Raw genomic sequence first — 18245 nt, 5'->3', positions numbered from 1 at the left:
CATGTGTACTCAGCGAGGTCATTGAAAATTATGTTACATTTATTTTTAAATACTGTATTCAATGCTGCAAAATTTCAAAATCCCCAAAGTACATGTGCACTAGGCGAAGTCATTGAAAATTATGTTACAATTATTTAAATACTGTGTTCAATGCTGCAAACTTTCAAAATCCCCAACATGGATCTCTAAACTAGACGTTCATAAATAGGAAAAATGCAGGAATAAAGTAAAGAAAGTAATGAGTTGAGAGCTTCTGGATATAAAATACACAGCTATATTTATAATGTGTAAGCCTACTTAAGCTAATCGAGGAAAGAATTATTTTTTAAACTATTTCAATTAATATTAGATAAGGTAAAAATGCAGGGCATTTATTCCAAGAAAAAACGTTCTTGCAAATCCTAAACCTTTAGTACAATTGAGAGCTATCAAAGATTAGTTGAAGACCTATTTATCCCATTAATCAATGATTAGTTGAAGACCAAGCGGAAGGTGATCTATATTGTCTTCCTAGAAGCAGTTCGCAAATCCCTCGTCTCCTGGAAGCAATTGGTTGAATCCCTTGAGCAAAATTGCAGAGGATTTGTAATGAGTGGGCGAATATATTGAAACACATATTGTGCCACATTCAACATGTACCCTATGATGGACTCTTTTGTTCCATATGTAACGATTTGGAAAGAGGGCTAGATTGTTCACTGTGTCACTCCCACAACAATTTGTAATAACCATAGCTGGACATTCATATTATATTAGAGGCGAAACTAAACGTTGACAATGTTTTTTTTAGGATTCAGCAATGTCTTTTAGACTTCCCTCCCAGCCGTTGTTAATGCTAATAATATCTTCTTCAGACATTCCCTCTCAGCCATGGCTCTGAGAATTTTTGACGTTAAAGTAAAAAATAGCTTGACAACAAAATGTAGCTTTGTCATTGCACAAACGCTAGCCATTTTAATTGCAGTTACGCAATTCAGGTTAAGATGGATATGAGACCGCCATTTAATAATCAATTGTCTAGCAGATTTGCGTACAAATCAAGTACTGGCATACAAATCATCCACTGCAACTGCACTTTCATTTGTGGTGCATTAAAATACAAGTTGACTCCTTCGATGTAAAGATAACATGCGGAGGCCACGTCTAATACTCGAAGCTCTTTTTTCTAGCAATTTTTCTTAGGAGAAAAATAATAGATACCCGAGAAAAAGCAGCTCTGCCAGTCAAATAAATAAGAATTTTGGAACATTAGTCTCCGCCTTAGACCGGCATGGACTATAAAAACATTCTTCTTCATGTTATATTAACATCAGCAAAACAAGGGTGTTAACCGAAATACCCTTACCTATCCCCATTCTGAAAAGACTTTACTCTTCTCTATAAAACTTACAGTACACCATATTTTACCATCACACAAGTGGAAGTGAATACTTATTCAATTTGAAAAAGGTTGAAATGCTCAATTAAAAATCATGAATACTTACCTCAAAAACAGTATAGGAGATAAGATTTAAGAAAAAAATGTAGAATGTACATTAAATAATGTAAATATAAATTTTTTCAAATAAAAATACAAAAATACAAAAATTAAAAATTAGAACATAGATATGAAATTTATAATATTTAAGAAATTTGAATATTATTTTAAAAATGTGTTTAATAATTTCATTATTTTATTATTAAATTCAATTTATCAAATATGAAAAAATAATCATTTAAAATAAAAAACTATCAAAAAATTTATTATAAAAAAATTAATAAGAGATGCAAAAAGATAATATAAAAATTAGTGACATCTCTAACAAATAGAAGCTTAAAAAACAATATTTAACAAAAAAATTAAACTAATATAAAAAATAATTTAGAAACTAAAACCTAAATTAATTTAAAAAATCAAAACTCTAATAAATAGAGATCACTCTAATGTGGAGATCACAAGTAATTATTTTTTAAATAAATTTTTTTTAAAAAAATAATAGTTAAAAATGGATATTTAAAATATAATTTTATGTGAACAAATTAGATTATTAATAATTTTTAATTTATATAACATCATATTTACTAAAATCTTTTAAATAAATTAGTAAATATTATTTCTTTAAATTAAATTTATAAAATATGAAAAAAATTAATCATTTAAAAAAATCTATCAAAAAATCTGTTATGAAAAATTAATAAGAAATATAAAAAATAGTATGTCTAACAAATATTCTACTGAGTAAATAAATTATATAAACTAAAAAAAATATTTAAAGAAAAAATTAAACTAATATAATAAATAAATTAATATAATTTAAAAACTAAACTCTAAATCAATTTTAATAATTAAAAATTAAATAAATATCACAAAATGAACTAATGTGAGATCACAACTAATAAATAGAAAAAAAACAATATTTAAAAATGATGAAATTAACAATTAACAGAAAAAAATTTCAATTTTCTGGGCAAACTAACAACTTTTCCGACCAGCTTGCAAATTTCCTGTCAAAATTTTAATTTCCGTTCCCAGAATAGCCTTAAATATTATTTGGACCTGGACCTTACTCTTCTTTCTTATATTCTAACATATTCATTAGCGTAGATTCCAGCTTGTTAATTGGTAAATATTGTTATTGATTTTATATGCTATCTATTCGGCAGTGAGATTTCTTCAACCAACGTTATCGCATCTTAGAAGCTGGGAGAACAGTTCCATACAGCTGCTTAGTTTATTATCTTGTAAATATGTTCAAAATTTTCCAAGTCTTCTCTGAACTAATGGTTTCAATGAATTTGAACGAGTTATTTGGTACAAGAACATCAAAAAAAATTCAAATATTGATTATATATATCTATATATATTTCAAAGTTGTCTCATCTAATGCAAAAACCAGTTCCTTCACGCTAATACAAGCCACCATAAAATTCATTTAAACGTGTATCAATAATGGAGGATTTTCACATAAATTTACGATCAAATTTGTAAGGCCTCGAAACATAGTAAATTGATAATAGCCATTGTATACTGTACAGCCAGAATACAATTGAAATCAAAGATTCATACTTGTGACCCTTTTATCTTGCGAATGGTTCTTTTGATAATGAATCCAAACCACGTCATCTAAAGTAGTTACCAGTTCCTTCACGCTAATACAAGCCATCATAAAATACATTGAGAATACGAATCAATAATGAAACATGATTTTCAAATGCAATTACAATCAAGTTTCTAAAGGCCTAAAAATGGAACAAATGATAATAGCCATTTTTTAGTGAACAGACATAATCCAATTGAGGTCAAAGTTTCATACGCATTAATTTAATAATGACCATCTGATTATGAGGCCCAATGATTTTATACATTGATTTACTAATGAAAAGTCACTCTAACCAGATGTGTAATAAATAAGATGTCTAAGATATCCCAGTTATCATTAAATTTGTAAAATCTCATGAGCATTATGACATTACTTTAGTTAAAACAAAGACTGAACCCAACACGATCAGCTGGAAGACACACCCATAACCAATGCTTAAAGGCAAAACTGTTTCAACTATTGAATTTTGAGTAGAATGATTCCATGAACAAATGCAAAATGAAACATGAATTGTGGGAACTACATTCATACCATTCACTTTTTATATTTAAATAAAATATTAAACCATACTAAAAAGCAGACAAGCAAACCAGAATTACAATTTGATGAAGATAATTTTAATCAAAATTTGTTTACAAATCCCATAGAATAACTGAAATCATATTCCCGCAATTAAACTTCTCAAAGCTTCTAAATGCCAATCATGTCCCCTAAAGACCCACTTAAATAATCAGAGCTCATGATCTCGGCTTCTCCTTTTTCTCCTTAAAAAGAGCTAACAATGATACACCAGACACCTTAACAACCTTAAACCGAACTCCAGGAATATCTCCCACAGCATGACCTTTTCGCCCAAAACCAGCAATGAGCACCTCATCCTGATGGCCAAAAAATTGTCAGCAATAAGAAAAATGATGTATAATAACTACTGCAAGCACAAGAAAAAAAAAACCATGAAACCATATCCACTCCATGGGTATTTTATTTTTTGTTTAGTTATCAGTGATGACAATCACATAGAACAGAAAACTAACAATTCATTGATGGTTACCATACATTAGTCCATATGGCAACAAAAAAATTCATGGAGTCCTTAAGAGTGATCTGTATGCATCTTTTCCTTACCTATACAGCTTACTCCAAAATACTCAACAAACAGATAGGACTCATCCATGGATCACTTTATTAGTAGACTGCTCATTTAATAAGCATAGACCAGTGCCATAGATATCATTATCTTTCTAAGTACACTGCTCATTTTAAAAGCTACAACATAGAGCCCTTGATGCCATTAATTTCAACGAGCAAAATTTCAATGCCTTTAGATATTAGATACTCACATTTTCTTCAATGTAGTTCAAACAACCATCATTGGGAACAAACGCAGCAATCTTCTTTCCATTCTTAATAAGCTGAACTCTTGCACACTTTCGAATAGCAGAGTTAGGCTGCTTAGCTTCGATGCCTCTGCAGAATTAAAAACAAATTACCCAAAATTAATCAGCCTCGCATTACATTCAACTTGTCATAATCCCTGCCAAGTATTTATTGTTAAAATTAAAACAGAATTCTTCTCAAAACTGCTGCATTTGGCAACTCACCTATATCTACAAGAAAACAGTAAACGTTAAATAAAAGTCATGGGCATAAAATCCAGCAAATGCTGAACACAACAAAGCAGAGCACTACTCCTTGAAATCATATTGTAGATTGATATAGTCAGTTAGCTGATAATTGTATTAGCTGATGTGCTATGATATTACAATAGTTTTCAATTCCTCATGCCAAAATAAAGGAAAACCAGTGCCAATGAAAGATTGGTGGTTGTGAGTAGCTAGGTGGAAAGTTGTATATCAAAGAAGTGTGTTGCACTGACGGATAACCATACAAATTAATTGGAGCAAACACTATTATATCATAAAAAACAATTGCTGAATAAAGAATATTGGGCATCAATATAAACCACCGTCAATAACTTGTATTAATGAATACATATAAATGCATTTACGCAAGTGTCACAAACAAAATAAAAAATAGCAACCCATTATTCAAAAGGGGGTGCAGGTGAATAGGAATGGATTATTCTGGGGCGGATCTTTTGCAATCATTTTTTATTAGGCAGGTCGTCACCTCATTAATTAAAAAATAAAACATGTTGGCACACAATAAAATTTCGGAACACTGTCCAATTCAACACCCCATTAGCAGATAACAATGGTGATAAATGTTGGATAAACACGCACCAGCATCGGGCTAGCCAAGCACCATCCATTTGCTGACCATATCCCAGCTTAAACCGGCTTATGCAAACTCCCCTTAAAAAGGAGGAACCACATTCCCCACATTGGAGTGAACATATCTGAAGTTTGTCAGAAGGCACATTCAGGAATGAAACTCAGTTTTTAGGGAGAACAATTTGTGAGCACTTCCTTGAAAAGTAAGGGAACAGTACTCTACTATGTTGGCTCCTCTTGTTATTGATACTGTTCTGAATGTTATTGACCCCTCAAAACCTCACACTGGGGATTTGAGGGACACAAACTTATACAATAGTTGAATGGGACTAGTGATGATACAAAGATGGTCAAGAAGATGAGCAATACGTTAGGCAGGCCTACCAAGATTGAGAATACAAAGATTGGAGTCAACCTTGGACAAAGTGATCAGGAGGTTGATACAAGATCTTGAGTTATAAAGGGAGCAACTAAAGGATTTGCTTCATTTGATTGGTCCATAGGGAGTGGAGCATGTCAAGATAGTTTCTCTAGTGATCAGCAGTCAAAAGACTATGATTCATGGGATGGAGTTCCATGTGTGTAGGCTGGAAGTCTTTATGCTGTCACCTAGGTCGTGATATTCTTGGATAGGGGGATACTGGGTGAGCTTGGGATTCACCAAGAGTGATGCAGACTCCAACCTTGTACTTCATAATAGAACAAAGCATGCAGAAATTCAGTGTCACTTTGTCTGGGATATGGTGCAAAGGAATGCTAATCAGCTTAAGTATACCAGCACTGAGGAGCAATCAACAAATGTTCTCACCAAGCCTCTTGCTTGAGTGAAGTTTGCGTACTTCCAAGAGAAGGTTAGACTTGTGGAGAATGAAGCTTTGGCTGAGAGGGAGTCTTTGTATCAGTGACATTGAGATATATTGTCCACCCTCTACATTGAGGTATGGTGGAGCCATCCTCTACGAGTAGGCAACGTGGTAATGCATTCTTCTCTAGGAGAAGTCTGAGGTGCCAGTCCTTGTTGTCCACCCTCTGCAAGTAGGTATGGTAGGGCAACCCTCTGCACATAGGCAAGGCAGTAAATAATTCTTCTCTGGGAAAAGTCTATGGTACAAGCCCTCATTGTCCACCCTTTGCGAGTATGTATGGCAAAGCCACCCTCTATGAGTAGGCAAGACTTTTTTCATCCTTCTGCAAGTAGGCATGATGAATCTACCTGTGAGTACGTATGGTGGATGTCATGGAAGAAATTTCATGATTGTGCTCGTTCACCCTCCAGAGCAGCTATGGTGAATGCAATGTTAAGATGACCATAAGCACTTGTGCTTGTTTACCCTCTGGAAGCAGTTATGATGGCCGTCACCACATGACTTGGTTGTTCAAAAAGAATCCTCCCTAACTAAGAGAGAGTGTGTAGCCAAGTTGGATCCCTTCTTAGATCGACCTCGAGCTACGATGTGTTGATTGCCTTCTGCTGTTTTTCTGAGGACCGGTGCAAATGTAATAACAGTCATAATGTTTTGGTATATGTTTTCCAAAGGCAGCTCTCTCTCATATTTATATTAAGCATAAGTCATGAAGACAAATGTCCCTTAAGGGACAAGGGACATGTCTATTTGTTTATATTCACCTATAACTTAAATCTAACATCTATATTAATTATATATGTTAGGTTTATCCAATTGAAGCTGCCAACATCAACACTCCCTCTTAGCTAGGGAGGATAAACACAAGACAGATATTACACCATTCTAAATATTAAGAATGACAAATTTTAAGGATATCTTTAATCAAAAGATATTGACCATTTTAATATCACATTTGATATCATAAGTATTGGCCTATCAGAATATCAACACATAATATTCACCAAGTATTCAATAAGGTTTGATATCTCATTTGATATCTGAGTATTGGCCTATCAGAATATCAGCACGTGATATTCACCAAGTACTCAATAAGGTTTGATATCACATCTCATATCCAAGTATTGACCTATCAGAATATCAACACATGATATTCACAAGTGCTCAATAAGGTAATGGCCTATCAGAATATCAAGTCACGTGACATTCACCAAATACCCTATCAGATATCCATACAAACAACTCATAGACCGTCAAGTGAATGACATCTAACACTTGGTTGTTGATTTACAAGATAAAATCAATCATGATCTATTTCAATATTAGATAAAATGTATATCATGATTTAAATTATTGCAAGATCGTCACCTTCCAATAACTTCTACAAATACAAGTGATAATCATTAAGAAGTTGTAACCCATCATGATGTACACAAGGGCAAGCCCATACACACATGAAGTCAACACAAATACTATCATGTGGTGTTGTCATGACATCCACCATCAATCATATCAGACAATAAGGTTTTCAATTCAAACTTATCTCTCATAGAGAAGAATGTATTACGAGGGGCTTCACTTGAACTTTTCTTTATGAAGAAACACCAACCTTTTGAACTCCTTGTCAAAGTTATTTCCAATAAGGTGTCAAAACTCCTCCTAAATCTGAACCATATCCTCTATCTGCTCCCTCCTTTTGTTCAAGGTTGTCTCTAATGAACTGTCATGCTCCCTAGTTCAACAAGTATCCATCTATTTAGGAATATTATAGTCTAGATATCCCTGGTTCACATGGAATGTCATCCCGTGAATCATAGTCCCTTTAACTACTAAAATTTTCTGATTAGTAGAAAAACCATCTCAGCATAGTCTACTTCTTTTGAACCAATATGACCAAGATTTTTGGAAGCAAACTGAAACATATCATCTATCTGCTCCCTCTCTCACGAATTTGCCAAACTCACTCTTGTTATAGAAGGACTCTTATTAGGTAGCATGCCTAATGAACCATTTTATTTTTTTTCCTACAAGAACATCCTCAGAGGTGAGAGAAAAGGTCAACGCAAATAACTCTTATAGTACATTTGGAAATACAATTAAGAAAGAGAATATAGTGATTCAAATAGTTATCTGCACATCTTTGATACAAGTTGCTCAAATGAAGGTTCATATGCATCAAATAAAAAATGCCTCCATATAAGCATTTGTCAAACAATGGGAATAGAACGATGGTTATTATTCCCTCCCACAATGTGAAATTTCCACTATTATATTGTTGAATAATTTTGCATAAAATCAAATATAGAAAACTTCTTTCTGTTCAACAGATCTCAGAACTTTAGTCTATTTCCACCATAGAAGGATGCAATAGAAGCGATCAGGCTGAGCTGTGCTCTGATTAAATTCACTATAGTCATATATAGTCCATGCAATATGCAGTTGTATCATTCAGATTGTGCTTGCAGACCGAATTGAAGACTCAAAAGTTTCGCATAATGACCACGAACAGGCTAAATATATTTCTATCTTACATCAGACACTCTATTGTACATTTTTTACTTTGTTAATTACTTATGGCATTCACAGACCTTGATTATTGAATCATTCGATCAATTAGTCTATAGACTCAAAAAATTGGTTTGAAACTCAAAACAGTTTACTCCATTATCCTATGCACAACTATTTTGGGGTATTCCACTGTTTAAAACAACACCTATCTTCATCATTCTCTGTCACTAGTTCAAAGCCAGGGCAATTATTCTATGCTTGATAACCCTTCAGTTTTTTTCAGAAATGCTTCGCCAAGAGCAACTCAACTTAAAATGCCATCTATAGATATTTATATGAAGAAAAATCCTCTCAATATATATCATCTTCTCTGTTTATGATCAGCATGATTCGTCTCTTCTTAGGGATCTTCATTCACCCAAATTAAGTTTAATACTGCAATATTGTCATAATAAAATACTCTCACAACTCTGTCATTGGACTTATAGTCATAATGTCTACATTGCACTAGATATCAGCAACCGTGTAAATTAATAAACTCAGTTATCTTTACATTTCAATACTTCACAGTGTCCTTTATATTTAATCAAGCTTTTGCACTTTTCACTGTTGATACACATCCTCCCTTATTCCACTGGGGTCCCTCCTATTACTTGCTCCATTGACATTTGCATGGTCAGCCTATGCTCCATGACGCTTAGCTCCCATGTATATATGTTCAATCCTCGTTCTTTGTATGGTCACTTGGAGTGCTTAGGCAAATTTAACCACTGCCTTACCATGTTTCCCTTTGTGCCTTTTCATGTAGTTCTAACCCTTATTATTGACTCTATGCATCTAACGATAATGTCTTCATGTAATTTGGCACCTTGGGAGTTCCGATTTCCACTCGGTCTTGTGTATATTATTACAAAGGGTGGAACCTTTGCAACTGGTTGGTACGGTACAGTTAATTGCATAATATATGAATGTAGATATATTTGGATAGCATATTTGCGTATGATATACACACATCAAACTGTGAAATGATGTTGTCTTTTAAAATTATCCATATTAACATTGTACTACACTCTGTAAATATAACATTTATGCAAATTAGATGAAGTACTATCTAAAAACTTAGGTTATACAACCCATAAGCTCGGATATGGAGATCATGGAAGAAACCAATAACCCCCACCATTCTACCAGGTTTTCTGTCAAACCACCAAGGAAAAGAAAAATATTGAAAGAAGAGTCTGACTTGGAAGATACTGAAGCTAGTGAAAGCAAAAGCCGCGAGAACAAAGTCCTTGAAAAAGAGGCCCATTCTGTAACAGCAAGTAGCTCCTCTCATGTCTCAGAGAGCTTTAAAACAGAATCTATCAATCTCACACACAAGGTTAAGACTGTCAGCAAGGCCACTTCCCCTGTTAAAGAGAAGGAGAAAACCATAACTAAGGAGATAACTACTACTGGCAGGGAGTACAGCAGTTGTGCGCCTGTGTGGGCAGGTTGAAAAAATCAAAAAAGAACTTCTAAATCTGGATAACAGGTTTCTGGAGGTATCACGATTTGCCCTCAAGGTGATGGACTCCTTGACTACTACCCTATGTTTGCTGCACAAGGACGGGATTGGAGAGACACGCTGAAAATGGCAACTTCAAGGAACTCTTCAGTTCCTTACGGAGGACTGGGCTAGTGTGATGCTGTCAAAGAGATGTGCACCAAAGGAGGCTTAGCTCACTGCTCCCGTTCCTTTTTTGCAGTGTTGCTGATAATGCCAATGGAAGTTTTTATTTAGTTCTGCTACATTCTACTGTTAGGAATTTATGGTTTTTCAAAAACATTGCTGGTATGGCCCTGTGCAGCCTCAAAGTAAGGCATTTCATGATTATTATACTGGGAAGACCTTAGATAGTATGGTTATGCCAGTTATAGTACGCATATTTACTTTAACTAGCAAGTATTCTATTGTTTTTGACATTTGGTTATGCGGAAGCTGGTAACTGGTTAGTTTTTTGTTTGTGTGCTATTATAGTGCTGACAATGTGATTTTGCTTACCGTCGCCCTTTGGGTGTTGTATTATAGGACAGTGCCCTGGTTTTTTGCTTCTTTCAATATAAAAAACTTACGCTGTAGAAGCCAGGTGTTATTTCCAAGGTTTAAATTCAACATAATAATGGATGATAGTTACTGTAGATCAAATCAGCAATCTAAAGGCAATGAGCAAAGTACTTTTGAGCTATTGGGGTCTCTGCTCTAGAGTGAGTACTCTTTTGGTTCTTTTTCACCCAATAAACCAGCAGAAGGAACAACTAAAGCTTCAAATATAAGTGCTACCAGTGCAGCAAAATTCACTAAAATGGTTTTAGAGTCTTAGACCCATGTTTGTACAAACATGAGCTATCAAGGAAGTTGAGCTTCTCCAAGAATCCAAGCTCCGCTGTTGCTATTGCAAACAAGAAAATGGAATTGTTATCTGGTGCTCTAAGAAAGAAGAAAGAGGACAATCCAGGGTTTGTTATCATATACACTAAGAAAGCAAAAGGTGCCAAGCTGAGCCTCAAATACCAACTTTATAGATTCATTTTTCCACTTTCACTGTGCTACTTGAAAGTAACATACATGTGAACGGCTCCTAACACCAGAGCAATAAGACTGTTTTGCCACTGAATCGTTGATTCACTTAGCTGAATCATTGATTCACTTAGATAAGTCTATCAGCTAATTAACACAACAGAAATCCAACAGCAGTGAGGAATACAGTTGAAAGTTTGAAACATCAGTATTACTAAAAGATTCGTAACCAAAAGAAAAAGAAAAGTAGATTCAATCAGTAAAAAACAGACAAAGCATATGTGTAAACCATTGGGCCTGAGTTCTTCAGAATATCCCAATATCCCTTTTCCTGAAAACATTCCCAGCATTTTCCTCAAATTATCGAGGACATCAAAATATTAATTACCATGATTTTGAGCAAAATTTGCACTGATAGATTGCAATATATTGTGGGTAATATGACAATAAACTTGCTTTTCTCTATATAAGACTCAAATCAATGACATTATTCTTCGCCAGAAATTTTATAAACAGATCATACATTTTAAGAAGTGTTAGTGGCTGTAACAGTTCAGATTTCATCTTTATAATTGTCTTTTGACATCACTATCCTTCACTAATTAGAAGAAGCCTTTATTTTTATTTTTATGATCTGATCACTAATATTCTGTCATTTTTGTTATCTTAATCACTCTTGATCAGTAACATGTTCAATAGAATCATTGTTAGTACTAACTAGTACTGTGATCAATTGTTACAGTCCACAATAATACTGTCGTAACACAATAGAAAATACAGCTGAACATAACAGTTAACATCAACATTGTTGTTTAAACAGGACTTGCTGTCCTGAAATGCCAGGCCCAATTGTTGCGGCTGCTGCAAATATTAAAAATGTCAATTAATTCTCTCTTTATTCTCTGTTTTTTGGGTTCCCAGTGTTTCATGATATTATCCCATGAAGTTGAATATTACTTATCTGTTGGTATAACAAAAAAGATTTTAACTTCTATGGTGTAAACAGATGAAAGCTCAAGTTATAACCATTTGTACATTGGTCTACCATATTATAGAAAGGAAGTCCAGTGTTATAGCTCGATATGAACGCCCATTATCTTGTTGGATATGTCATACGACTAGTGTAACCCAAATAAGATGCAAATTCAAGTATGACCAAAGTTCAATGCTGGGTGCCTAGCTTATTAAGTTCATTGCATGTTTAACCTGCCTCTGGTTAGAGAGGCCAGACCTTTCTGACACTCCAACTTGAGTTTGGTTTCAAAACAACAAAAACTCAAAAGGGAAACAATTCAAAAAAATAGGAAAGATAAATTAGATTTGTTGAACCCCGCAAGATTACCCTAAATCAACTAATTTCATTATGCATAATCCTATTTTCCCTCTTCTGGACACAACAAAGTTACAAACACTTAAATGTGCAAGTCAACATAAGTGAACTGTCTGCAAGTTGGAATTTTTTTTTATTGTTCTTTTTTTGTAATAATCCACCCGTTTGACTGCAACCCTCAAAATTATTACACAGATTCATTTCAGTATGTCCAACATATTATACAGATTCTTTTCAGTATGTCCAACACTGCCTCAGAATGTAGCTCAGGCTCAACCAGAAAAATGCACATGGGTGCATTACATCAATGGGAAAAGGTGGGGTTATATTACATTAGTGCAGAACAAATTTATGGCTCTGATCCATCTTGAAGTTCAAGCATTATGACCAGAATAAAGCCACGATTAAATATATTGGGTAAAAAAGCTAAATAATTAGGTTATAACTTATAACAATATTGTTCCATAAATCCTTCTCACGGCTTATGACTTATATAGATTTAAAAAACAACTGGTACTTCAAAAAAATTACAGATAATTCAGATAAAGAATTAAAACTCATAACAATTAACCATCGCAGTGACCCATTTCAGCAGTTTATGGCTCGTGTAAGTTTACAATCCTATGATTGAAAGATATCAAAAAGAAGACTGCTAAAAAATTGAATATAGACATAACGAAACAGTCAAGTCAGAAAAGTTAGTAATTAGCAATATCTTCATCATCTCCAAGGAATAATACTCTAGAAAAAACTAAGTGGACTAAACGCATTGTAAAGCACTCACATTTTCTCAAGGACAATGCCTTTAGCATGAGAAGAACCAGCAAAGGGTTTCTTCCACTCGTTACCAAGATGGCTCTTCTTGTAAGCCTTGTCTGCCCACAGCTGTTTCCTCCTGTGGGTCTTAAGCTTACGACCTGCTCCCATACCACGTGTCTTCCTGTACAAACTCCCCCATTATTCTTAAATCCAAAAGACTCTTTATAAAACTTAAAAGTTTAAAACCCACATACCAAAATTCAAGAAATCAAACAAGATTAAGATGATAAACCACAAAGTTGCAAACCCATCATCATATATATATTTGAAAAAGTTCTTGATTGGATGATCCAATAAGTTGTCTTATAGGCAACTAAAAAATACAACGCAACATCATCTAGAACATATGTACAACCAAACCTTTCACTTCAAAAACACGACCAACCAATTTATACAAAAGAAAATCTTTAGTCCTATGTTTTTAGCACAATTTCAAATAATACATGACTTGGTAGTCTGCCTAGTCATAAAAGAAGCTGCCTAACATAAAGATGTCAGAACTCCAAGCCCAGCAGGACTTTATTCCTGCAATGCAATACTGACCCTAGTATAGAAACAACACTTTGTTGAGCTATCCTGTCAAACAGTTTGTGTACCACTGTGCTATCACATTTTGTCTATGTAGCTACCTGAGAATTCATATTTGTAAGTGTGATTAGGTCATAGGTCTTTTTTATTTGTCAATAATTCAAATAGATTTATAATTACTATTTATGTACATGGAGGGGCAATGTCAGCAAAGATTGTTGAGTTTGACTTTCCTACTGCCAATTGGTTTAGCCCAATCATACCAGTCTGCTAATCTACAGAAATCTTAGTGGATTTTTATGAATCATGGAATCCAACTGTTACATCATAATAAACAAGATATCCAAGCATCCCTAAACCCTTCAATTAGTGAAACCTTAAAATCTTTTGTTTTTTGTATGAGCACTAACAGAAACCTATTTTAAACTGTAAATGATTTTAGAGACTACTTTTTTGCTGTGGGAAAATATCTCCTACTTATCAGATAATGTTTTTTAGACAAAAACATCAAATTTATAGAGTGTTGCATAACATTTGCTGAAACAATACATCCAACCATATCATGCATCACTTACAAGGGAAGAAGACCCTCTCTAACCTTCTTTTGCATTGCGATATCAACCTACACAGGGGACTACGTGCAGAGAAAATCGTGAAATGAAGGTCCATAGACTCAAGTGAACTAACTCAGATATCAGTCATTCGTACAATTATAAGGATTTGGAAATGTGATTGATTGAGTATCGGTATTGGGAAAATAAACTTAAACATTGAGTGTAAAAGTAGTAGCTACAAACTGCACCTCTCCAAACTGTTTTGAGGATCTTCACAGCATAGCTATGGTTTTGGTGCAAACTCATGCTGATTTTTGCATCCACTGTTTATCAAACCTAACTTTGGATTCGACTAAATCTTGACAGATGAAAATTGTCCCGAAATCAGACTTGGGCTCACTGAAATCTCCACAAATGAAATGGGTTCACATAAGAAAACAAAATAAACTTAATGATCCATGAGAAACATTAACGATCTGTTTCAGGAACAGATAAAAAGTAGTAGCTACAAACTGCACCTCTCCAAACTGTTTTGAGGATCTTCAAAGTATGGCTATGGTTTTGATTGAGTATTGGGAAAATAAACTTAAACGTTGAGTGATAAAAGTAGTAGCTACAAACTGCACCTCTCCAAACTGTTTTGAGGATCTTCAAAGCATGGCTATGGTTTTGGTGCAAACTCGTGTCGATTTTTGCATCCATTGTTTATCAAACTTAATTTTGGATTTGACTAAATCTTGGCAGCTGAAAATTGTTCCCGATTCAGACTTGGGCTCATTGAAATCTCCACAAATGAAATCAGTTCACATAAGAAAACAAAATAAACTTGATGATCCATGAGAAACATTACCGATCTGTTTCAGGAACAGATAAGCTTGCTTTGATTATAAAAGCATTACCCTGAATCTGGAATTACAGAAAGAACCAAAAAACAAATGGAATGAGTTACTTGGGATTAAATCTGGGAAGACTATAGACATAAATGAATCAATGTTTACAGACCTGCAGGAAAACAATTAGGGATATGCCAGTTATACAGGAACTGCAATGAAAAGATCCCTGGTGTAGAAACCATTGCAAGACTATGAACAGAAGCTAGCAATCCAAAACCATACCAAAAATACATTACGGGAAAAAAGTAACAATATTGGGGAACATGATCCAGAGATAAACTTTAGGTAGAATGACAGGATGAATATGAGCTGTGGCTAATACCCAAGGTATGCGAGAAGCATTTTCTATTGTAAACCAGCACACTGTAATATTAATAAAAATATAAACGTAGACCCCAAAACAGCTATTTTTTGTAATTTCAAACAACAAGTTTTCCAACCAACTAAGATTGTCAGTCGTGGTTGAGTTGTTCACACAATTGGAAAATCGACAAGCAGTCGCAAGTCCGGCGACTGTTCACTAAATCTCAAGTCTACAGACCTTTCTTAATCCCCTATATGGTGAAGCTTCAAGCCTTCCACTTCATCCTATGGAAGGAAGCTCTTGCAGAGTTCTTACGCATAGAAAATTTTCAATGTGGTAATAGACATGCACTGAAATGAATATGAGAATGATTTCCCATACTTCAGAAAAACATACTAAAATAGCAAAGGCGGCAGCTAAATAACATTGACATAGTACAGAGATATCAGATTCATCGCCATGGGCATACTAAAACTTATTGTTATCAAAAGGAAATACACATTAAACCACTTTTGTTTTGGGAACATATCATCAAGAATCAAAGAAATCTGACTATCCTCAATCACTCTGAATCGTAACAAGTCCCATGGATATTCTAATGTAAAGGGTTTCAGTCTGCTGGAAGAAAGCAGCAACGACATTTGAAGAAACTCACCCATTACTTTCCGATCCAAAACCCCTTTAACAATATGTCACCACCAAAAAACAGATATCCAAAGAAGTTGATGAATAATAGTACAGATATTCAATAAGCTTACCCCATATTGGCTCGATTGATATCACTTCAGCCGCTGCAACTATGTCCCTCACCCTTCTCCTGCCGCTTGGAGCTCTGGCTTGATCTTCCTCCTACTAAACCCTAGATTATGTTTGTCTTATATTTATGGAATTAAGAGTATATTATTTTGTTTTTATTTAAATTTATTATAAAAGAAAATTGTCTAGAAATAAATACATTAGACTTATAATTAACACATTCATATATACGATAATAAGTAACGTAAGTCTACTATATATATATTTTTAAATGATTTATATTAGACTTATAATTAACACATGCATATACAATAAAGTCTATCATTGTACTTCGTTGAGAAAATACTATTCACCAAGAATATTTTATGGCAATTGAATATTTCTATATATATATACATACAAAGTTCATATATTTTAAAAATTATTTTTCACTAATTAGATTGGTTGATTTCTTTCTTTTTATAGGACCTCTTTTTTGGGATATTAGGTTCTTAATTCAACAAGAGACTCAATGTGTCAAAGTTCCTCCCAATAATTAAAAGAAAAATAGAGATTTATAGATAGAAATGAAGGGTATGAAGAAAGAGTTAAAAGAAAGAATGATATGTTAATAATAAGGACAAATAAAGGTGGAATGATAGAAAGAGTTGAAGGAAATTTTAAAAATATTAATAATTATATTATTTTAAGAAAAATATAAAAAATAGTAAAAATTATATTATACAAATGAACTACTTATTTCTACAAATTCAATTAAATGTTGAAATATTTAATTTTAAAAAATAAATTGTTGATGACTAGTTATTAATTCAAACTACCAAAATATCTAGTAAGTTTGAGGGTAGTATTAGTTTTACAATTTGCAAAATAAAATAAAATAAATATTAGAGCAAGATTGTAAAATAATAGCTAGTAAAACATAGTGTAAACTTATAGAAATGATATTTTACAATTGAAAAAAATAAACATCAATATAAAACTAATAAATATAAAAAAAACAAGAGCTCTGAAAGAGCTAGAGTCCCTCCCTTATGAAAGAAAGAGATGAGTGGTTTTTATTTTTGTGGTTGGAGTGTACTAATTGAATGCAAAAGGGGGTACGTGAACCTTCATCACCACTACCACCATGGGTGGCGATTCCCAAACCTGAAACTTCTAGCTTTGCCTCACAAGAATGATCAGTGGAATATGTCTGTTGAGGCAAAGCTTAGAAGGCATGGAAAAACATGAGTCCGAAGTGTTGGTTTTCCATTGGAGGCTTTATCCTATACCAGTCCGACCTATTAGTCCAAAAAGTTAGAAGATGCCAAGACATTGGTGCATGTTCATTTAGAGTAATATGGTGAAAATTATTCATAAATCCCATTTGTTATTGTATATGTAGTATTTAAATCTATAATTCCACTAAAAAATTAGAATTTGGTGATAGGAAATTAATTTTAAAATAAATTAATTTTTAATGTTAGAAACCCATTGATTTTGATTGCAAAAAAAATAGTGACCAAACATTAGTTCCCTGGAACTAATAATTTATAGTATTTTTAATCATCTATTTAGCATACAAATTTATTATCTATAATATAAAAAATATAAAAATTAAGTAGCTATTATTTAAGGATAATATTATGATAATGTAGTTAACATATTAAATATAATTCTTTTGTATTATATTTTTATTATTATTCAATTGAAATTATTAGTAAAAAACATTATAATATAAACTAAAACAATTATATTATATTTTTATTCTAAAAAATATATCATATAAAAAATACAAAGTAAACAATTAAAAAATCTAAAAATAAATATACTACTC

General features: G+C 33.3%; 1 protein-coding gene across 1 annotated transcript; it reads right to left on the bottom strand.

Moving 5' to 3' along the window:
- Positions 1–3675: 3675 nt before the first annotated feature.
- On the bottom strand, positions 3676–16527 carry LOC149549920 (small ribosomal subunit protein uS12-like). The gene is made up of 4 exons (XM_089793141.1): positions 16432–16527; positions 13360–13515; positions 4421–4547; positions 3676–3958 (listed from the first exon to the last, which is right to left on the bottom strand). Exons 1-4 carry the CDS (start codon positions 16434–16436, stop codon positions 3818–3820), a joined length of 429 nt encoding a protein of 142 aa, XP_089649267.1. The 5' UTR covers positions 16437–16527; the 3' UTR covers positions 3676–3817.
- Between the last annotated feature and the right edge of the window lie 1718 nt (positions 16528–18245).

This window comes from Cupressus sempervirens, chromosome 7 (assembly GCF_028749045.1).
Source record: "Cupressus sempervirens isolate cs-2001-9-10 chromosome 7, ASM2874904v1, whole genome shotgun sequence".
Lineage (NCBI taxonomy): Eukaryota > Viridiplantae > Streptophyta > Pinopsida > Cupressales > Cupressaceae > Cupressus > Cupressus sempervirens.
Note: the sequence above shows the minus strand (reverse complement) of the source record. Positions and strands in the feature narration are given on the sequence as shown.

Excerpts from the sequence above, each read along its gene's own strand:
- LOC149549920 (XM_089793141.1), bottom strand. Across the intron at positions 4,548-13,359 it reads GGCATTGTCCTTGAGAAAAT|AGGCATCGAAGCTAAGCAGC; the intron begins GTGAGTGCTTTA and ends TTAATTCTGCAG. Across the intron at positions 3,959-4,420 it reads TGAACTACATTGAAGAAAAT|GATGAGGTGCTCATTGCTGG; the intron begins GTGAGTATCTAA and ends TTTGGCCATCAG.